Genomic DNA, 23,321 nt, shown 5'->3' with positions numbered 1-23,321 from the left:
GTATTTCGTCTTCCCGGGTAGGGGTGTCCTGGGTAGTGCTGTCCCGGGTAGTGCTGTCCCGGGTAGTGGTGTCCCGGGTAGGGGTGTCCTGGGTAGTGGTGTCCCGGGTAGGGGTGTCCTGGATAGTGGTGTCCTGGGTAGTGGTGTCCTGGCTCGGATGTGACGGGGGCCTGTGGCTGCCCCCCTCATCGCTGGGTGGTCGCTCCCGCACGTGACGGGGGTGTCGTCTCCCTGTTGCTCCAGGTCTCTCCGTCTCCCGTGGTGTGCGAGAGGCATCCTGCGGGCGTCGCATGCTGGAGGGTTCGGGTCTCTCCGTCTCCCGTGGTCTCCGAGGGGCATCCTGCGGGCGTCGCATGCTGGAGGGTGCGGGTCTCTCCGTCTCCCGTGGTCTCCGAGGGGCATCCTGCGGGCGTCGCATGCTGGAGGGTGCGGGTCTCTCCGTCTCCCGTGGTCTCCGAGGGGCATCCTGCGGGCGGTCTGCATCTGCGGGGATGGGTGCCTGGACGTTTGGTCCTGCGATACACAATGAAGCATGCATGGTTAGACATCAGGCAGTGATCAGGTGATACGGGAGAGGGGGATATAGGGGAGGGGGGATATGGGGACGGGCTGTTGGTGGCTCACTTGCTCGTGGTGCCCCGACCTCTGCATCAGCAACCTCCCGGTCCTCAGGTCCGCCAGCCAGTTCCAGGGCCCTTTCCTCGTGTACGGTCAGTGGCCTCTCATCAGCGGGCCCTCCTCCAGTCCTCACATGCTCCCTATTGTTGTGTGCGCGCTTCTCCTGTGGGGGGGGGGGGGGGTGGCAGGGGTAAAAGGCAACAGTGTTAGGCAGGTATATGAATGCACGCCATCGGTTGCGCGTGCATTGCAGAGGTTAAGGTTAGGGCTGGATTCACTTGGGGATATGGGGGATATGGGGAGGGGGGGATATGGGGGAGGGGGGATATGGGGGATATGGGGGAGGGGGGATATGGGGGATATGGGGGAGGGGGGATATGGGGGAGGGGGGATATGGGGGAGGGGGGAATATGGGGGATATGGGGGAGGGGGGATATGGGGAGGGGGGATATGGGGGAGGGGGGAATATGGGGGATATGGGGGAGGGGGATATGGGGGATATGGGGGAGGGGGGATATGGGGGATACGGGGAGGGGGGATATGAGGGATATGGGGGAGGGGGGATATGGGGGAGGGGGGATATGGGGGATATGGGGGAGGGGGGATATGGGGGATATGGGGGAGGGGGGATATGGGGGAGGGGGGATATGGGGGAGGGGGAATATGGGGGATATGGGGAGGGGGGATATGGGGATATGGGGAGGGGGATATGGGGGAGGGGGGAATATGGGGGATATGGGGGAGGGGGGATATGGGGGATATGGGGGAGGGGGGATATGGGGGATATGGGGGAGGGGGGATATGGGGGATATGGGGGAGGGGGGATATGGGGGAGGGGGGATATGGGGGATATGGGGGAGGGGGGATATGGGGGAGGGGGGATATGGGGGAGGGGGGATATGGGGGAGGGGGGAATATGGGGGATATGGGGGAGGGGGGATATGGGGGATATGGGGGTGGGGGATATGGGGGAGGGGGGAGTATGGGGGATATGGGATATGGGGGATATGGGGGAGGGGGGATATGGGGGAGGGGGGATATGGGGGATATGGGGGAGGGGGGATATGGGGGAGGGGGGATATGGGGGAGGGGGGGATATGGGGGAGGGGGGGATATGGGGGAGGGGGGGATATGGGGGAGGGGGGGATTTGGGGGAGAGGGGATATGGGGGATATGGGGAGGCTCACCCTGCCTGCTCTGACGAGGTCGTTCACCTTCTTGTGGCACTGGGTGCCTGTCCGTGGTGTTAGGGCCACAGCGGTGACGGCCTCTGCCACCTCCCTCCACAGACGCCGGCTGTGGCGTGGGGCAACTCTGCGGCCGTGCCCGGGATACAGGGCGTCCCTCCTCTGCTCCACCGCATCCAGGAGCGCCTCCACATCGCGTGACTCGAACCTCGGGGCTGAGCGACGGCCAGCCATCAAGTCGGGTGTTGCGGTCGGCTGTTCCAGTCGGGTGGGGGGGAGCTGCGCGGCCTTATGAGCCGTCACGCCGTGCAGCGCGTATGACGCTGCACGGCGTGAACCACTGCGCAAGCGCGGATCCCGTTACGTCGCTGCTAGCCCATTTCGGGCCGCAGACTATCGGCCCATTTTTATGACGTGACGCAAGTGGGATTTGCGCCGTTTTTTGCGCCGACCGGCGGAGTTTCCGCCGATAACGGAGAATTTTGCCCCACGCCAGCCCCCGGCGATTCTCCCACCCGGCGGGGGGTCGGAGAATTTTGCCCCAGGTTAGAATGGCAGAATTCCGTCTCTGAAGAATAACAGTGTTTTTATGGCAATCCGACGTGGGATTCGAACCCGGATCCCCAGAGCAGTACTCTGGGTCTCTGGCTTACTAGTCCAGTGTCAATACCACTAAGCCCCCCGCTTCCCCTGAATGTTTCTGTCTCCTTCAGATCCAGCAACATTTCAAGGCAGATCAGTAGTTAATTATTTGATAACTGTTACAGAGATCATGATACCTGGATCTAAGATTAAAGGGAAAGCTCGCGTTTCATCTCTTAATGACTTTACTCACCTGGAGCAAAATCTGTTTTACCGTAATACCGAATGATTCCTGGTTTCTGACCTGCCACCAATACTTGGTCTCCAATTTCGATCTTCACGCCCTCTCGATCAAGGCTTCCCACGGACAGCGACTTCCTTCTCAAGGCTGTGGGGAAACAACAGGTATAAACTGGAGGTGATGCCAATGGAGGTGCAGACAACAGGCTGCCCGAGGTCAGTTACCTGTCAGAGTGCGTCATTCTTTGCGATAGGGGCCAAGCCTTTGGATCGATTAGGGAATCAGAACATGCAAGGAAGTCATACCATCGCGTGGTGTATAGGTGAGTTAGGAGACACTTACACCTATCCTTTACACCTGGAATGCGCTGCCGGGGAGGTTGTGGAAGCAGATACATTAACGGTCAGCACGGGGCAGCACGGTAGTACAGTGGTTAGCACAATTGCTTCACAGCTCCAGGGTCCCAGGTTCGATTCCGGCTTGAGTCACTGTCTGTGCGGAGTCTGCACATCCTCCCCGTGTATGCGTGCGTTTCCTCCGGGTGCTCCAGTTTCCTCCCACAGTCCAAACATGTGCAGGTTAGGTGGATTGGCCATGGTAAATTGCCCTTAGTGTTGGATGGGGTTACTGGGTTATGGGGATAGGGTGGAGGTGTTGACCTTGGGTAGGGTGCTCTTTCCAAGAGTCGTGCAGACTCGATGGGCCGAATGGCCTCCTTCTGCACTGTAAATTCTATGATCTATGATAAAACGGTGTTCAAAAGGCATCTTGACAAATACATGGATAGGATGGGTATAGAGGGATACGGCACTAAGAGGTGCTGAGGGTTTTGGTCAAGGGTGATATGACCAGTACAGGCTTGGAGGGCCGAAGGGCCTGTTCCTGTGCTGTATTGTTCGTTGTTCTAATTAGTAGCATGGAACTGCTGTCATAATGGGCAGCTGGTTGAGAGGCTTAGTGAGTGAGTGAGATTAAAAAGGGGTTTTGGCAGCACAGTGGCGCAGTGGTTAGCACTGCTGCCTCATGACTTTGGCGACCCGGATTCAATCCCGGCCCTGGGTCACTGTCCGTGTGGAGTTTGAACATTCTCCCCATGTCTGCGTGGGTCTCACCCCCACAACCCAAAGCTGTGCAGGGTAGGTGGATTGGCCGCGCTAAATTGCCCCTTAATTGGAAAACATTTAATGGGTACTCTAAATCTATATTCAAAAAAAGAGTTGATAAAGATTTTTTAATGCATTCAAACAATTTAATTAACAATGGGCCTCTAAATTGCCCCTTAATTGGAAAAATTAAAAATTGGTTACTCTACATTTATTTTTTAAAATCAATTAAAAAAAATAATGGGGTTGAATTTTCCTTAAAATGTTTGTGGCAGCTGTAAATATCACACGCAAAGAATATTTACTCAAACATTTTGGCCTGTATTCTCAGATTAAATCAAACCTAGGTGTACATTAAAAGAGTTTTGTCGCATAGACTTTGTACCCGTAAAGTGACAACTTTATACATTATCATGTTAACACGTGATAAAAATCGCTGCCTTCTAGTCACTCTGTACCGAGCTGTTCTTGGCTTGATTCTTTCAATCATCTTTTCACTAAAAAAATCTCTATCGGAATATCTGGGCATTAGATGTCTCTATCGTTCTCTATCTACTTGCTGGCATTATTAGCCGTTAACTAGAAATTGTAAACGATCTCAATTCAGTTTATTTTTCCAGGACATGTGGGCATTACTGACATAGCCCACTCTCCGGCTGGCATAGCCCACTCTCTGACTGGCATAGCCCACTCTCTGACTGGCATAGCCCACTCTCTGACTGGCATAGCCCACTCACTGTCTGGCATAGCCCACTCACTGTCTGGCATAGCCCACTCTCCGGCTGGCATAGCCCACTCTCTGACTGACATAGCCCACTCACTGTCTGGCATAGCCCACTCACTGTCTGGCATAGCCCACTCACTGTCTGGCATAGCCCACTCTCTGACTGGCATAGCCCACTCTCTGACTGGCATAGCCCACTCACTGTCTGGCATAGCCCACTCTCCGGCTGGCATAGCCCACTCTCTGACTGGCATAGCCCACTCTCCGGCTGGCATAGCCCACTCACTGTCTGGCATAGCCCACTCTCCGGCTGGCATAGCCCACTCTCTGACTGGCATAGCCCACTCACTGTCTGGCATAGCCGACTCTCTGTCTGGCATAGCCCACTCTCTGACTGGCATAGCCCACTCTCTGACTGGCATAGCCCACTCTCTGGCTGGCATAGCCCACTCTCTGGCTGGCATAGCCCACTCTCTGCCTGGCATAGCCCACTCTCTGCCTGGCATAGCCCACTCTCTGCCTGGCATAACCCACTCTCTGACTGGCATAGCCCACTCTCTGACTGGCATAGCCCACCCTCTGACTTGTACATTTGTTTCCTGTTACAGAATCTCTGTGCTTTTCACGAACAAAGATCGCAACATGTTTAAACCCATGTTGATCTACAAGATAAAGATATGGATAGTGCCACCGCAACTTTCCAAGTTTCATCCCGGATCAGGGTAATTTCACCTTTGATGCTGTTAGTTGCGGCTCAGTAGGTCGCACTCTCTCACCTCCAAGTTAGAAGGCGCGCGTTCAACCTCTGTTCCAGAGACCCCAGCACAAATTCCATGCTGACACTCCCAGTGCAGTACTGAGGGAGTGCTACACTGTTTTGAGCTGCCGCCCCTCGATTGAGACCTCAAACTGAGGTCTGTTCCTTCGATCCAGGTAAGCATCATTGCTCCCAACAAGGATCTGTGCTGAAGCATGGAGCGATGAAATTGCCTCGTCGGTTGTCTAGCCTGTGTTCACTTTGAGTGAGGCTCCATACAGGGAGCATGGCCGCGATTGAAAGAACACAGTTCTCCCAGGGTCAACCTCCAACCAACCCCACGAAGCAAAGCAAGACCAGCTGGTCGTTCAGCTCACTGCCCTTTGTGGGATCTTCCTGTGCACATATTGCAGCAATTGTTCGCGGCAACCACTACACATGCGAAGTACGTTGAGAAGCTTCTGTGAGGTTTCAATACAATACTTAAATATCCATCAAATAATCGGAAATTCAAATACAGACCAACACACTTTTTTTATCTTTCTTTGCCTTCCCAGTCATTCGGGAAAAATCCATCCTGGGAGTTTTGGGTGTCGATGTTACAGATGAAGGAGTCTGATCGAGAATTTTACTGATTTTCGACACTGGGGAAAAATAACCTGTTAAAAAGAAACACACGCATTGAAAATGTGAAGTAAAGACAACAATATCCATTGGCAGAAGCTGGAACTGCTGGAATGGCCCCAGCTGGTACAATATGATTTCTTTCGAATTTCTTCTAAACTTGTTTAAAAATATGTGTATTGAGGCAATTTTTTTCTTTGTACTCATTGGGTCAATGATCTCCAAGGTTCAGTCCAGCACTGGTCAGACACAGGGGTAAAATCCCTTTAACCTGTCTCGAGAGCATAAACCATTAGTCCATGTGCAATTCTCACTGTCCAAACCAGCCATTTCGGAGGCCCTGGAGTTAGTTTGGTGCCAATTTGTGCTGAGTTAAGAAGAATTTCCTATGTGGATGTGAGAGGACTTGAGGCAATCTCAGGGGCGTTTTACAAATGATCCTTGTAATTGGTGACAAAAAAGACTTGAAGAGCTTGAAGTTGAGGACTTAAGTTTACATCAATAACTTGCATTTCTATAATGCTATTAACATTGTAAAATGGGGGGCAGCACGGTGGTGCAGTGGTTAGCACTGCTGCCTCACGGCACCAAGGTCCCAGGTTCGATCCCGGCTCTGGGTCACTGTCCATGTGGAGTTTGCGCATTCTCCCCGTGTCTGCGTAGGTTTCACCCCCACAACCCAAAGATGTGCAGGGCAGGTGGATTGGCCACGCTAAATTGCCCCTTAATTGGGAAATATTAATTGGGTACTCTAAATTTTTTTTTTTTAATTATTTGGTGACAAAAAGGCTTGAAGTTGAGGATTTAAGTTTACATCAATAACTTGCATATCTATTATGCTATTAACATTGTAAAATGTGGTGGTGGCTGTTGTGTTATGTTATTGCGAGTAACATAAGCTGCCACTTGATGTAGGCTCTGTTGAAAGATGCTGCAGTCTCGGAGATAAGTTTAACGTATTTATTGAACGATTAACAATGCTCCTAAATGAGTTCGACTCTCTACTAATCTGCCTCTAGTAACTCAGTCTATTCTGCTAACTATACAAGCTTGCTCTCGACCACGTGCTAGGGTGTGATGTTGCTGTTAATCAACCCTGTCCTGCTCGCTAGGTTTCTGCCGGTGGAAGAGGCAGAGTCTGTGTGCCTTGTCCTTTTTATATGGGTCGTGTAGTGCCCCCTTGTGGTAATGCCACCTCTGGGTGTCCTGATTACCCACTGGTTGTGTCCTGTTCTAATGACCCATAGGTTGCGTGTCTGCATGTCATGACATCTCTGGTGCTCCCTCTAGTGGTTACTTAGTTGTAGTGTATTTACATTAACCCCTTGTGTATATACAGTGATGCATATCACTACAGCAGCACGGCGGCACAGTGGTTAGCACTGCTGCCCCACTGCGCCGAGGACCCAGGTTCGATCCCGGCCCTGGGTCACTGTCCGTGTGGAGTTTGCACATTCTCCCCGTGTCTGCGTGGGTCTCACCCCCACAACCCAAAACGATGTGCAGGGCAGGTGGATTGGCCGCGCTAAATTGCCCCTTAATTGGAAAAATAAACAAATGGGTACTCTAAATTTATAATAAAGGGACAAAAACATTGTAAAATGTATCACAGTGTTTGGGAAGGTTCCCACACAGAATCCAACACTGGACGTGTAAGGAGGTAGTTGGACAGATGGTCAAAAGCTTGTTTAGGGAGGTAGGTTTTAAAGAGTGTCTTGAAGGGGGAGAGAGGAGCGGAGAGGTTTAGGGAGGGAATTCCAGAGCTGGGGGGTCCAGGGCACGGCTGCCCATGGTGGAGCGATTAAAATCGGGGTGTTCAAAAAGTCAGAAATTCAAAACCAGCGTGTTGTGATCTAATTGTTTGGTGGATTCAGAGAATGGCCCCCTGTTCCTCTATGAGAATCGGACCAATGCCCCAGATGTAGGGCAGGACCGTCTTATTGAACAAGCTCTCCTTACCATGTTTTGGAGGGCAAATAAAATAGCTTATCCCTCCGACGCTACCATCGTTCTTCCCTTCTGGCTCATCGAGCTCAACGCCAACCCACTGACCGCTGGCAAACTCGGTGGTGCCGCAGAATCGAAGTGTTCCAACCTAGAACAGATGAAGAAACAAATCACAGGCTTCAATCTACAGAAGACACACGGGGCATGGTGCGGGAGTGCCATACAGGGCATGGTGAGAGGGTGTGACGCAGGGCATGGTGAGAGAGCGTCACACGGGGCATGGTGCGGGAGTGCCATACAGGGCATGGTGCGGGAGTGCCATACAGGGCATGGTGAGAGGGTGTGACGCAGGGCATGGCGAGAGAGTGTCACACGGGGCATGGTGCGGGAGTGCCATACAGGGCATGGCGAGAGAGTGTCACACAGTGCAGGACGAGAGAGTGCCAGTAAGTATAGGTAAGTGAATGGTGGGGGTGGGGGTGCTCTTTTGGAGGGTCAGTGCTGACTCAATGGGCCGAATGGCCTCCTTCTGCACTGTAGGGCGGCACGGTAGCACAGTGGTTAGCACTGTTGCTTCACAGTGTCAGGGACCCGGGTTCGATTCCCGGCTTGGGCCACTGTGCGGAGTCTGCATGTTCTCCCAGTGTCTGCGTGGATTTCCCCCACAGTCCAAAGATGTGCAGGTTAGGTGAATTGGACATTCTGAATTCTCCCTCAGTGTACCCGAACAGGCGCCGGAATGTGGCGACTAGGGGATTTTCACAGTAACTTCATTGCAGTGTTAATGTAAGCCTACTTGTGACAATAAAGATTATTATTATGATTCTATAAATACGCTTATTGTGTCAAATGTTATTCACTCTTCCCATTCTTTTTCAAACTTGGGGTGACTCTCTCTTTCCTCGAAACCTACCATCCTATAACCCTGAATCATCTTTGCTGGAATCGCAAAATGGTGGAACTCCTCCCCTTTCCCAATGTCGACCAGTTCATTCATTTTAATTTCCAACATATAATTACTGAAAGTTGGGTTGTCTCTCCTCTCCACACTCTGAACTATGGGCCTCAGTTCCTTACCTAGATTTCTTGAGGCAAACGTTGGCAATACCCAGTCCTGGTCTCCAAGACCCTTGTTATGGACGGCAGGTGCCATACCGCTGGTGTTACAATGAGCATTTGCCCTCCGCAAAAGTTTCCTTACCTTCTCTGCATCCACGAGGACTCGGTCCCCGAGTTTGAGGCCCAGCGAGGTGAGCATCAGGTTGCCTGGGATGTTGTCGTAATTGGGCAAGGTGACCTTGGGAAGGTTACAACTCAGAGGTACGGCATCCAGCAACAGCTGCTTCAGCTCCTTGGCAACCATGGCAGCCTCAGCCTTGTCCAACGTCATGTCCATTGGGTCTGGGACAACATCTGCGGGAACCTGTCCTTTCCGGTTCTGTTGGGTCGGAGGGAAATCAAATCATTTCTAAAAAGAGGGACAGTGGTCTAGTTATTGCCATATCGGGGTATTCAGGGTTCAGACTGGGGAGGTAGCCTGTGTGGACTCTTTAATACTGAGCCATTTTAAAAAAACAAGTGTCTCTTATACATTTCTGGGATGTGCTCACAATTGGTTCGGACAGTATTGATTACCCATCCCTAATTACCCTCAGGTAGACCCATGGTGTTTATTTTTCCTCTACCGGCCATTTCAGAGCGCAGTTAAGAGTCAACCACATCGCTGTGGGTCTGGAGTCACATGTAGGCCAGACCGAGTAAGGACGGCAGATTTCCTTCCCTAAAGGACATTAGTGAACCAGGTGGGTTTTTAAAACCACAATCAGGGTTAACATTATATTCGAGATTTATTAATTCATTCAATTTAAATTCCCTCAACAGTCATGGTAGGATTTATACTCGTGTCACCAGATCGTGTCTGCATGGGTTTCCTCCGGGTGCTCCGGTTTCCTCCCACAGTCCAAAGATGTGCAGGGTAGGTGGATTGGCCATGATAGATTGCCCTTAGTATCCAAAATTGCCCTTGGTGTTGGGTGGAGGTGTTGAGTTTGGATGGGGTGCTCTTTCCAAGAGCCGGTGCAGACTCAGGGGGCCGAATGGCCTCCTTCTGCACTGTAAATTCAATGATAATCTATGATTAATCTAGGACAAAGGTTCGGCACAACATCGTGGGCCGAAGGGCCTGTTCTGTGCTGTATTTTCTATGTTCTATTTTCTATCGTTGGTGCATGGTAGCACAGTGGTTAGCACTGTTGCTTCACAACGCCGGGGTCCCAGGTTCAATTCCCGGCTTGGGTCACTGTCTGTGCGGAGTCTGCACGTTCTCCCCGTGTCTACGTGGGTTTCCTCCGGGCGCTCCGGTTTCCTCCCACAAGCCCCGAAACACGTGTTTGTTAGGTGAATTGGACATTCTGAATTCTCCCTCCGTGAACTCGAACAGGCGCCGGAATGTGGTGACTAGGGGATTTTTACAGTAACTTCATTGCAGTGTTAATGTAAGCCTACTTGTGACACTAATGAAGATTATTGATTACTAGCTCAGGGACGAGGCTACTTTATGCTGCATTTGCTCGGTCGGTGTCGGGTGCTGGGCTGGGTGAGTCGGATGGATTGGGCAGCGATTCCACAGCACACTCGCTGTAGACGCAACGGGCTTGTAGGGTCTTCAATTCTTTCCAAACTCAGCAAATCCAGGAAATGTGCTCTCGGATGTTGAGAACCTGCAGCATTTTCCCACTAAATCCAATCAGACAGCAAGGGAAATGGGGAAGGTGCCGGAATCGGAAATTCTCCAGGATGAAAAGTGTGGGGAAGAAAAATCATCCGGGATTGCCGTTCTTTGTCGGAATCCAGCAACGCTGCACTGGAAAAAGTGGATGGAGGCCAGGCGATAGGATCGGACTCACATGAATCGGACAACACGCCAACACTCCCGCCTGAAGAACGGGCAACTTGGTGAGGTGCAAGGCAGCAGCCCCTGTAACGTGCACCTGTAGAGTCTGCAGGAGGAGCGGAAAGGAGGGAATGTTGGAGTCAAGGAACGAAAAATCTCTCCGCTTACCCGGACTGCTGGATTTGCTCCGTGCTCAAGGAGACACTTGACAGCTCCCAGGCACAGATTCGAAGCTGCGATGTGAAGAGCTGTGCCATGGTTGAAATCACTGCAGGTGGAGTTTAGCACTGTAAAACACACAGCAGAACAAACGGTTCAGAAAATAGTCAATAAAACAGACATCGCAGGAACACGGGCATCAGGGAGATTGAAATCTCCCATTTATATCTCAACCATCAATCGGAAGGGAAGGAACCATGAAGTTTATACCCGGTGTAAAAACTCAGACATGCGCACAGAAACCAAGAGAGAATTAGGGCCGTGTAACGTGCCTGGCTCCTCTTTCAAGGAGCCCAGCACAGGTAGGACAGACCAAATGGCCTCTTTCTGAGCTTCGCATTTCAATGACAACGAGCCCTTGCATAGAACAGCTGAGGTTTTCAGCCTGGATCCCCACCAATAAAGCAGAACAGTTACAGTCCCAGGAGGTAGAATTTGTCCAGGTGTTTCAGGAGTCTGGCGGCTGGTGAAGAGCGAAGACTCCCAGGCCCATGACCGGCCGATGTCTGAAGTGATCGGAATGTTGGCGGTCTGCCCCCTACCTTTCGGTTTGTGAGCCTTCAGGAGGATCCGCGTTATTTCCGGTACGTCGAAGTAGGCGGCGTAGTGAAGGGCGTTCATGTTAGTCCAGCGACTGCGAAGTCCAACATCGGCCCCCAAAGATATCAGCTGGTTGCAAAGGCGCACAGCAGCCACAGGATCCCCTAAACCAGGCGCAAATACATGTCTTAACACCAACAAACTTGCATTTGTATAGCACCTTGAACATGGGCGCAGGATATTCCAGTTGCGCCCATCCCGAGACCAGAACTTCTCGCCCGAGGTCAATGGACCTTTAAATGGTCTGTCGAACTTTGTGTCCCACCCGTGACGATTCTCACAGTGGGCGGGAGTAACAAATTTGCCCTATTGTAAAAGATCCCAAGATGCTTCACATCAGAGTTAACAAACAAGGTATGACATTGAACCACATAGGAGGATATTTGGACAGGTGATCAAAAGCCTGGTCAAACAGGGTAGGTTTTAGGAGGGTCTTAAAGAAGGAGAGAGAGGGAGAGGTGGAGAGTTTAGGGAGGAAATTACAGAGCTTCGGGCCTGAAGCAACTGAAGACCATAAGACCATAAGACATAGGAGCGGAAGTAAGGCCATTCGGCCCATCAATTCCACTCCACCATTCAATCATGGCTGATTTCAACTCCATTTACCCGCTCTCTCTCCATAGCCCTTAATTCCTCGAGAAATCAAGAATTTATCAACTTCTGTCTTCAAGACACTCAACGACCCGGCCTCCACCGCCCTCTGTGGCAATTAATTCCACAGACCCACCACTCTCTGGCTGAAGACACGGCTGCCAGGGATGGAGTCATTAAAATTGGAGATGCTAGGAGGGCAGATTGGAAGGGTCTCGGAGGAACTTGAACAGAGGATGAGAATATTGAAATTAAGGTATTGGTGGGCCGGGAGCCAAAGGAGGCCTCAGCAAGCACAGAGGGGGCAGTTTAAATGAACGGAACTTAGTATGAGGTAGATTACTGACAGCGGGGTTTCATAAAGGGATAAAATCTAAAATTCCTGCATTTTAACTTGTCCTCAATGAATTGACACTCTTCACAAACGTGCTATGGAAATACCAACAACTCATTTCTTTAAAATTTTGTTGTCAGCTCTCTAATCGCTCTTAAAGAATTGGATAAACAGGTTGTGGATTTGTTTATTAGGACTGGGCACATGAAGACAATCGCTCGGAGACACTAAGAGCTGTGCGTGTGTGCTCTGCTCAAGGCAGAAGAGAAACAAAGACTGGATCACGTGACGCACTAACCTTCCAGTGATGTCATGCGGATATCCCTTAAAGATGTATTGCAACATTAAGGAAATCATAATCAGCGTGCAAAACCTAGCTTGGAGCACTATTTCACAGAAATACCCCTGGAGTTTACCCTCAATCCACCCTCTGTAACCTGCTCTGCCACAGTCTGCAAACCGAACACTGTTACCACCTACCGACGCCATGTGCTCCTGCCTTGCACGCATAGTGCAACAAGGTCATATCTGTCAGCCCATCCCGGTCGTTGACGTGGCAACCTCGCTTCAGAATCTGGATCAACAGAAAGAACAAGAGGAGACTTCAGTAACGCAAAACAAACAAGATTCCCGTTAATCACCCGACAGGTGTTAGGACAACCTGTCTGACACACGTAAGGAAGCAGAACGGTGAAAGGTGATCACGTCACGTGTGGAGTAAATGTATTTCGTTATCAAGCGTCTGGGCCTCCAAGTTGTGTACACGGACCCTCCCGCACAGTGCTGAGGGACTGCTGCACTGTTAGAGGTGCTGCTTTTCCTTCGAGACATTAAATCAAAGCCCTATCTACCCCTCTCAGATGGATGGAAAACATCACTAGGCACATCTTCAGCAAAGAGCGGCAAAACTCTCCTCAGTGTCCAGGTCAAACGTCAAGAAATGTACGAAATGGAATCTTGACCTCTTGAGCCTGCTCCAACATTCAGGAAGACCATGGCTCAACCAAGTCCACATAAACCGATTATCGCATTGCAGTTTCTGGGACCTTGCTGTGCGCAGGCTGAGTAATACAGACCCAGCCCTGGCTTCACGGCTGGTGCAATAGGCAGGGCTATGCACCGGCCTGAGCCTGGGAAGACAGGGGGGAAATCAGCAAGGGGGTCACTTCCCGATGGGCACCCGACTGTTGAGTTGCGGATCAGATTCAGTAGCCGAGTGAACGCGAGGAGAGGGGAGTTTGTAAATACACCCTCGAGGGCACGAGCCTCGCCTGCAATCTGATCAATGGAAGAGGGAGCACAAATTTGGAAGTGGCTCCCCCTAGAGGCAGTTGAGACTGGTTTGAGGAGGAGAGTCGACTGAAAATGTAAACGCCGAGACGGATAAGATTCTTATCAGACGAGGGGACTGAAGTTTACAGAACCAAGGCTGAAGTTCAGATAGAGATAAGCCATGATCTTGTTGAATGATAAAACAGGCTTGAGGGGCCAAATGGCCTTCTGTTCCTAGATTTCTCTGTGAAACGGGTCTGGTTTGGAACAAAAACCTTTGAGGAACAAATCTTTTAAAATGCCGATTGCTAGATTGTTCTCTACGGCACCCCTTACCTCAACTCTGCTCTGAAGGTCAGACTTATAAACAGGGACAGTAATGATCTCAGCTTATTTCCCAGGGAGCCACTGCACCAGGAGTAAAATCAATCACTACACACAGTTACAGTGGGTCTAACTGGCTAATACTGACTGTACATCAAGAAAATATACTGCTCTGAAGGATCAATATCCCCCTGGGCTTTTATCCAACAATGTTCATCATTTCCAGCCATCCCTTCACCCCAGTAATGCTTCATAAATAGGCTCCTTTTTTACCTTATATAACAGGGCTGTTTTATTTATGGGCTCTTTCATTTCAGAGATAACAACAGGAACAGAAATCCGATGCATCAACCTCCACCGCAGAGGTTATTCTTGGTGAAAGAGGCAAGAGAAAAATGGGACTTTTTAAAATAAATTTAGAGTACCCAATTCATTTTTGCAATTAAGGGGCAATTTAGCGTGGCCAATCCACCTACCCTGCACATCTCTTTGGGTTGTGGGGGTGAGACCCACGCAGACACGGGGAGAATGTGCAAACTCCACACGGACAGTGACCCGGGGCCGGGATCGAACCTGGGACCTCAGCGCCGTGAGGCAGCAGGGCTAACCCACTGCGCCAGAAATGGGACATTTATAATCCGCCTCATTACATCCTTCGAAACGAGTCAAAGCATTTCACTCGCAACCCATTGCTTTCCAAGGACGGTGACTATTTTTCAAAGAGGGTAGCCATTTTACACACAGCAAGATCCCACGAACAGCTTTGATAGGAGTGGACTGCTACATTGGGTTATCTTGTAGGTGGTGTTGTTTGGGGGAGGGGAGGTGAAGAACATCAGACAAGACATTGGAAGAAACTCCTAGTTGCTCTTCGAACCATTGCGATGGGATTGTTAATGGGTGGGATCTTCCAATGCCACCGACAGCACAACCACTGCCATGGGTATCCCAGTGACACGGGGTAGATTCAATGGGAAATCCCATTGACAGCGGCGGGATGCAGATCCCCACAAGGTCGCCAGAGAATCTTGCCTAATATCTGACTGAGTTGCCTGAACATACACTTTTTAAAAATCAATTGAGTACCCAATTCTTTTTTTTCCAATTAAGGGGCAATTTAGCGTGGCCAATCCACCTAACCTGCACATCTTTAGGTTGTGGGGGGCGAATCCCACGCAAACACGGGGAGAATGTGCAAACTCCGCACGGACAGTGACCCAGAGTTGGGGTCGAACCTGTGACCTCGGCGTCGTGAAGCAACAGTGCTAACCACTGTGCTAACGTGTGCCCCCAGTGGCAGGGGGGGTCGGGAAGCAGAGGGACACAATGGGGGAAAAAACCGGGAGAGGTGAGATAATTATTTATTTATTTTTAAAAAATTAATTTAGAGTATCCAATTCATTTTTTTCAATTAAGGGGCAATTTAGCGTGGCCAATCCACCTACCCTGCACATCTTTGGGTTGTGGGGGCAAATCCCACACAGACACGGGGAGAATGTGCAAACCCCACACGGACAGCGACCCAGAATCGAACCTGGGACCTCAGCGCCGTGAGGCAGCAATGCTAACCACTGTGCCACCGAGCTACTCCCAGGAGAATTATTTCAACGCAGAGAGTTGCTGTGAGCTTGGACAGGCAGTCGGATGGGGAAGAAGGCTGATGGAGGTAGACTCTACAGTAACCTTCAAAAGAAAATTGGATAAATACATATAAAGTAAAAATTGGTGGGGGAGGGGCTAATTGAATAACCCGTTCAGAAAGCTGCCGCAGGTACGACTTGTCGAGTGGTCTTCTCTGGGCTGAAATATTACGATTTCCAAGCCTTAGCGTTTGAAGAAGAGAAAGAAACAGGCATCCAGGGAGAGAGAGGGGGGGGGGGGAAACGGTTTTTAAATGCTCAAGCAGAGAGCTAGCACAGGCAAACGGGGCCGAAAGGCCCCGAGGACCAAACGAGAGCGAGGAAAGATCCGAAGGACCAATGGGGCCCTCCCAAAGCTAATTTCATTTTGTAGACTGATATATCTTTCAAACTGACACCTTAAGAGTTTTACTCGAGCAATCCTTTAATTCCGCTTGGGGAGTCATATCAAAGGCTTCAGGTAGTAAATACAAGTCTGACAATTAAATTATGAACAAACGGTGGGATCTATATCTGGGTCCAGGGACAGCAAGAGTGTTAACGGGTCCTGTAATAAATTGATCACAGGGGTAAGGGATTCGCAGTCATTTCCAGCCATGTATTGAAGCAGACAGAGTGTGGATCAAAGTCTTTAAATCAAAGCAAAATATGCTGCTTTCAATTCCTTCAGTCCTATTTGGTTAACTGGGTTCAAGGTCAATTTGTTTGTGCTTTTCAACATGAGGGGCAGGGAGGGGGAGAATTATTTACCCCCGGGATGTGGGTCACACCTCCACAGCTATGTTTATTACCGCAATCCCGGGCGGCACGTGGCGCAGTAGTTAGCACTGCTGCCTCACGGAGCTGAGGACCCGGGTTCGAATCCCGACCCTGGGTCACTGCCCGTGTGGAGTTTGCACATTCTCCCCGTGTCTGCGTGGGTTTCGCCCCCACAACCCAAAGATGTGCAGGGTAGGGGGATTGGCCGCGCTAAATTGCCCCTTAATTGGAAAAAAATAATAATTGGGTACTCTAAATTTTTTTTTTTTTAATTACCGCAATCCCTTGTTGCCCGGAGGAAATTGCTATTCAGCCACGTTCACTGCAGGTATTGGGGACGGTCATCAGCGTCCAGTTCTGGCCAATGTGGGGTTCGTAACCAGCGGTCATCCGCCAACCTTTGTATTGTCACAACAATCCAACAGCTTTCGTGATTGATTGATCCCAGGGTCAGCTCATACATCACTTGGGCTTTTTAATTCAATTTCGTCAACTTGCCGTCATGGGATCGGAGTTCGCTAACAACGGCCTACTCAGCGCTCGCATCAAGCACTATTATAATCTAGAAAATACAAAACAATGCCATTCAGCCCATCATGTCTGTGCCAGCAATGCATCATGGTGGAACCTTTGTTTCTGACAATGTTAGGGATGCAGATCTCTTTAGAATTGTCACATAGGAGGCCATTCGGCCCACCATCTCTGCACCGGCTCTCTGAACTAGCATCGTGGCTTAGTGCCGTTCCCCTGCCTTTTCTCCCGTACCCCTGATCATCTCACACCCTCTGGAACGCCTCGATTGAACCTGCCTCAATCACACTTCCAGGCCGTGCATTCCAGACCCCAAACCACTCGCTGTGTCCCGCAACACATTAGCGTCTGCCGCAAACCACTTTAAATCTGTTCCCCTCTCATCCTCGATCCTTTTACAAGGGGGAAGCGTCTCTCTCCATCTCTGTCCCGCCCCCTCGGGATTTTGAACATCTCGATCAAATCTCCTCTCCGCCGCCTTCTCTCCCAGGAGAACAGTCCCAACCTCTCCAATCGATCCTCATCACTGAAGTTTCTCATCCCCGCAACCATTCTTGTGGACTTCTTCTGCGCTCCCTCCAATGTGTTCACATCCTTCCTATATTGTGGCCCCAGAACTGTGCACAACCGGCAAAATCGAAGGGCTTCTCGCCAGATTTCGCGAGGTCGAACGGGATCTCGTGATTTGGATCCCACCCACAATGGGCAGGACCAAAATCTGCATATTAAAGTATTCAGTAAGGCTCAGAGAGATTGGCACTCATTGGATGTAACCAACATCGGGATCGAATCCCCTCACCGAGACCACCCCAGCTGGGCGCTGTTTAGCGCTGGTCTCCACAAGGTGTTCCAGTACTTTGGGGGGGGGCCTCCCTGGCGATCCCCGGGTGGTCGGGAGTTGGACAGGGTGGTACCCTGGCACTGCCAGGGTGCTCGGTTGGCATTTTGCCTGCACCGGGGGCTTGGGCTTGGGGGTGCCCTGACCTTATAAGGTGGGCACAGTAAGAAGTCTTACAACACCAGGTCCTTTAACCGGGTGTCGTAAGACTTCTTACTATGCTCACCCCAGTCCAACGCCGGCATCTCCACATCATGGCTTATAAGGTGGGGTCTGGGGTGCACAGTGACCCCCTTGCAGGTGAATTAGGGGGTCCCGAGACTGCGGGAGTCTCGAGGTTGGGCGCTATTTGCAGGAAATGCGACTGTGGCCTTGGCTGGGTATTTAAGAACTGGATGTTTTGCAGTAGGGGAGAGGATTCTGGACGGGGACAGGATTCTGAATGGAAACCAGTGTTTGTACTGAGCTGCATATCACAATAAAACTGTTTGTGAATCTCCAGTGTCTCCCGCTGCCTAATTCAGTTAATGGATATTCACCAGTTTAAGTGTTTCACAGAGGGGAAGGTTCACTGCTTGTTATTGGAATGACAACAGTAAAGAAATCGTTTTAGATTCTGTACAGTACAGAAACAGGCCATTCGGTCCAACCAATCCGTGCTGGTGTTTATCATCCACATGAGTACTATCCCAGTCACTTGCCCCTTTTCTACTTTACTCAGTGGACGGAATTTAACGGAAACATTTCTAACTTCACTTGTGACGGGTTTTTCAGGGAGTTTCCCGCCGGTTCCGTCGGGAAGTTCCTCGCCGCTATCGAACGTCACTTAGCCACATTTCTGGGCCCTGGGGAGTTTCTCACCGGTTCAGCCCACACTTTGGACTGGATTATTCGGCTGTGCCCGTCGCAAGATCCCCACGGGCAGGACGGGGACCATGTCAAGGTCCGTCGACCTCGAGCAGGAATTTCTGGTCGCGGCCGAAGAATCCAGTCCTTCGGCACTGGGGAGCTGAACTCAGAGGCCGGGCCGCCATTTTGAAAGGGTGCCTCGATCTCGGAGTGAGCTTGTGGGTCCCCCACCATGGGCATTGTCACCCCCACATACATGGGCACTACCCCACACCTCCCAAGTGAGGACAACCCGCTATGGAGTCCCTGGAGCCCACTCCTCTACAGGCTCCTCCTTCAAGGACTTCCACCCGTCACACCCCCAACCTCCTAGAGGCCCCTGCTTACCTGCCCTACACCCCCCACCCTTCAAACCCCCCTCCACCCTCCTTCCATGGGCATTGCTCCCCCCCCCTCGGCCCCTGAACCTTGGCAGTGCCACCCTGGCAGTTGGACACCTTGCACCGCCACCCTGGCAGAATTCATGACCTGCTTGGCAGTGCCACATGGGCACCATGATGTATACCACTCTTGCTCCACTTGAGCACAACGCGGCCGGGAGATCGCGCCCTTCAGAGAATGCATGTTTCCCTCTTTTGGACCAAATGATACTGGCTCAGGTCCTGTACAAGACGGACGGTGAAGACTTCCCAATTCCAGATCATCGGATCACAGGAGCAGGAGGTGTCCATTTAGTGCCTTGACCCTGACATCGTCACCCAATGAGACCATGGCTGCTCTGTGACGTAACTCCCAAATCCCCACCTTTGCCCCACAGCCGTGATTGAATGGCGGAGCAGACTCGATGGGCCGAGTGGCCTAATTCTGCTCCTATGTCTTCTGGGCTCCTGCTTTGACAGCTTTAGTTCATAAAAATCCATCAACCTCACTTTTAAAATTTAAAACTGATCAAACATCAATTGTCACCTGCGGAAGAGAGTTCCGTTCTTCTATCTGCGAGGGGTTGATGTTGGCGGGATTGCGAGGTGCTGTAACATCCTTGCCTATGTCCCCAGTCCTAGACCCTACAACCAGCAGAAATCATTTCTATTTGCCGCATCCATTCCCCTGACTCCTTTGAATCAAATCACTCATTAACCTTCTAAATTCCATGGAATACAACCCTGGATTGTACCTCCCCTTGCAATCCAAGTATCATTTTGCTAACTCTCCGCAGCATTCCAAAACCAACACATCCTTTCCAAAATGCCGGACAAACCTCCCTCAGTTCACCTGCACCGAGTTCTCATGGACTTGGTGAGCTAGCGACTCCTCCACATTTCCAGCTGAATGTTTCCGTGTACTTGAGAGATTTTGCTGAATGGATTAACATCTGCAGGGTCATGACAGCTGGTGAGCCTGGAATGTTTGAGCGTGAGCTAATAACGTCAAGGTCACGCGTTTGACCCCTGTACTGGCCAGACAAGGTTCTGGGCCTCAAGACTCGCCCATATGTAGCTGCAATTTTGCTGGAATTCAGGACTTGTTACACCCCCATGGCCTTTCCCCTCTTCTTCCCATTACTGTTGATTTCAGCGATAGAGCATTTTCAACAAGTAAACAACTCCAGGGTGCTTCTTGAAGGGGCAGAAAATAAACAAGGTGGACAAAGGAATAGATGTCGAGTAATAGTGGGAGGGTTGGAGGAGTCATAACTGAAAGTTTAGTCGAAAGAAAAGCTTTGAAAAAGGTGTTTTGTTACTCGAGATGAGCTAGTACTGCTTTCCTTTGTGGAACATGATCCATATGTTATTCTACATCAGATTTAATGATCTGAACACAGGGTGCGGCTCTCTCAATGCCCGTGGATTCCTGCTTCAGATCTGACCCGCTGGCTGAAGGCTTCACATTACAACACACAGCACCACTCTAATTAAGTGATAATACATCATCAGAAAGAGCAGTGTCTCGTAAATCTGGACAGGTAGCTAGTTTGAGATCTGTGGTCTGTGTCCTACAAGGGATCAGAATCTCGCTCTGCCAAGTCACTGATGTAACCACCCAGCATTGATCGATTGATTTGATTTATTGTCACATGTACCGAAGTCCAGTGAAAAGTATTTTTCTGCGGCCGAGGGAACGTACACAGTGCGTACATAGTAGACAAAAAGAATAATGAACAGAGAACATTGACAAATGGTACATCGACAAACAGTGATTGGTTACAGTGTGGGACAAGGGGCCAAACAAAGCAAATACATGGGCAAGAGCAGCCTAGGGCGTCGTGAATAGTGTTCTTACAGGGAACAGATCAGTCCGAGGGGGAGTCGTTGAGGAGTCTAGTAGCTGTGGGGAAGAAGCTGTTCTATGTCTGGATGTGCGGGTCTTCAGACTCCTGTACCTTCTGCCTGATGGAAGGGTCTGGACGAAGGCAAAGCCTTTGTGGGAGGGGCATTCCAGTCTTTACATCACTAGACAGGTACAGTCCACAAAGACAATTATAGATATATAGAATTTACAGTGCAGAAGGAGGCCATTCGGCCCATCGAGTCTGCACCGGCTCTTGGGAAGAGCACCATACCCAAGCACACACCTCCACCCTATCCCCATAACCCAGTATCCCCACCCAACACTAAGGGTACTTTTGGACACTAAGGGCAATTTATCACGGCCAATCCACCTAACCTGCACATCTTTGGACCGTGGGAGGAAACCGGAGCACCCGGAGGAAACACACGCACACACGGGGAGAACGGCAGACTCCGCACAGTCAGTGAGCCAAACCGGGAATCGAACCTGGGACCCTGGAGCTGTGAAGCAATTGTACTAACCACTATGCTACCGTGCTGCCCACTTCACCTCCATTTCACCTCCGCCAGCTAATATCAACCTTGCTGTCCCACCATACACACAGCACCCAGAGATTTCCAACTCCCTGCTGTGAAGTCCATTTCACAAGCCAATGCTTCCTGACATTCAATCACAGGGGCTGGTTTAGCTCACTGGGCTAAATCGCTGGCTTTTAAAGCAGACCAAGGCAGGCCAGCAGTTCAATTCCCATACCAGCCTCCCTGAACAGGTGGCGGAATGTGGCGACTAGGGGCTTTTCACAGTAACTTCATTGAAGCCTACTTGTGACAATAAACGACTTTCACTTTACAGAATAACAGCACAGAAGGAGGAAGTTTGACCCATCAAGCCTGTACTGGCATTGCAAATTAGCCCCATCCCCCATAGTCCTGCAAATCTATCCTTTTCAATTATATAACAGACATATCTAGACCACTTATTTTGATTCTGTGCTTCCTTGTCCAAATATCATTGTTGAAATCAACATGGTGTTCAAAGAATGGGACAGTTAGAAGGAGGCCATTGACATTTTCTATATCATGCACGATCTTGGATATCTCCCTGGGGCCCTACTTTTGTCCCATCTCAGGACATTTTCTCCAGTAATAACTCAGTTCCCTCAACACTTGTGCCCTTCTGCAAATGAGTGTTGACTATCTCAGTGAAATTATCGCCTCGAGAAACAACTATCTCAAAAGAGAAATCTTCCACAGGCCTGAGTTCAGGCTGTATCCACCATACCAGGTTTCTAATAGGTACCTGAAGGCACTGGATACTGCAAAGGCTGTGGGCCCTGACAATATTCCAGCAATAGTACTGAAGACTTGTGCCCCAGAACTTGCCGCACCCCTAGCCAAGCTGTTCCAGTACAGCTACAACACTGGCATCTACCCGGCAATGTGGAAAATTGCCCAGGTGTGTCCTGTACACCAGAAACAGGACAAATGCAACCCAGCCAATTACCCCCCTATCAGTCTACTCTCCATCATCAGCAAATTGATGGGCGGAGTCATCAACAGCGCTATCAAACGGCACTTGCTCAGCAATAACCTGCTCACGGACGCTCAGTTTGGGTTCCGCCAGGGTCACTCAGCTCCTGACCTCAATACAGCCTTGGTTCAAACATGGACAAAAGAGCTGAATGCCAGAGGTGAGGTGAGTGACTGCCCTCGACATCAAGGCAGCATTTGACCGAGTGCGGCATCAAGGAGCCCGAGCTAAACTGGAGTCAATGGGAATCAGGGAAAACTCTCCGCTGGTTGGAGTCATACCCGGCACAAAGGAAGATGGTTGTGGTGGTTGGAGGTCAATCATCTCAGCTCCAGGACATCACTGCAGGAGTTCCTCAGGGTAGTGTCCTCGGCCCAACCATCTTCACCTGCTTCATCAATGACCTTCCTTCCATCATAAGGTCAGAAGTGAGGATGGTCACAGATGACTGAACAATGTTCAGCACCATTCACGACTTCTCAGATAATGAAGCAGTCCATGTCCAAATTCAGCAAGACCTGGACAATATCCAGGCTCGGGCTGACAAGTGACAAGTTACATTCGCGCCTCAGAAGTGCCCGGCAATGACCATCTCCTACAAGAGAGGATCAAACCATTGTCCCTTGACATTCAATGACGTTACCATCGCTGAATCCCCCACAATCAACATCTTGGGGGTTACCATTGATCAGAAACTGAACTGGACCCAACCACATTAACACTGTGGCTACCAGGGCAGGTCAGAGGCTGGGAATCCTACGGCAAATAACTCAAATCCTGACCCCTCCAAAGTCTGTCCACCATCTACAAGGTGCAAGTCAGGAGTGCAACGGAATACTCTCCACTTGCCTGGGTGAGCGCAGCTCCAA

General features: G+C 50.5%; 1 protein-coding gene across 2 annotated transcripts in view; it reads right to left on the bottom strand.

Annotated features, from left to right (window-relative positions):
• The window catches only part of clip3 (CAP-GLY domain containing linker protein 3), an 82,968-nt gene that overhangs the window by 29,676 nt on the left and 29,971 nt on the right, over positions 1-23,321 (bottom strand). For both annotated transcript variants that reach the window (XM_072489955.1, XM_072489956.1), the window contains exons 4-10: positions 12,901-12,994; positions 11,438-11,599; positions 10,845-10,963; positions 8,985-9,221; positions 7,796-7,931; positions 5,743-5,871; positions 2,641-2,775 (exon numbers count right to left, since the gene is read on the bottom strand). In XM_072489955.1, the coding sequence (XP_072346056.1) occupies positions 2,641-2,775; positions 5,743-5,871; positions 7,796-7,931; positions 8,985-9,221; positions 10,845-10,963; positions 11,438-11,599; positions 12,901-12,994 (1,012 nt within the window). The remainder of the gene's footprint in view (positions 1-2,640; positions 2,776-5,742; positions 5,872-7,795; positions 7,932-8,984; positions 9,222-10,844; positions 10,964-11,437; positions 11,600-12,900; positions 12,995-23,321) is intronic.

Source organism: Scyliorhinus torazame, chromosome 25, assembly GCF_047496885.1.
Source record: "Scyliorhinus torazame isolate Kashiwa2021f chromosome 25, sScyTor2.1, whole genome shotgun sequence".
NCBI lineage: Eukaryota > Metazoa > Chordata > Chondrichthyes > Carcharhiniformes > Scyliorhinidae > Scyliorhinus > Scyliorhinus torazame.
Note: the sequence above shows the minus strand (reverse complement) of the source record. Positions and strands in the feature narration are given on the sequence as shown.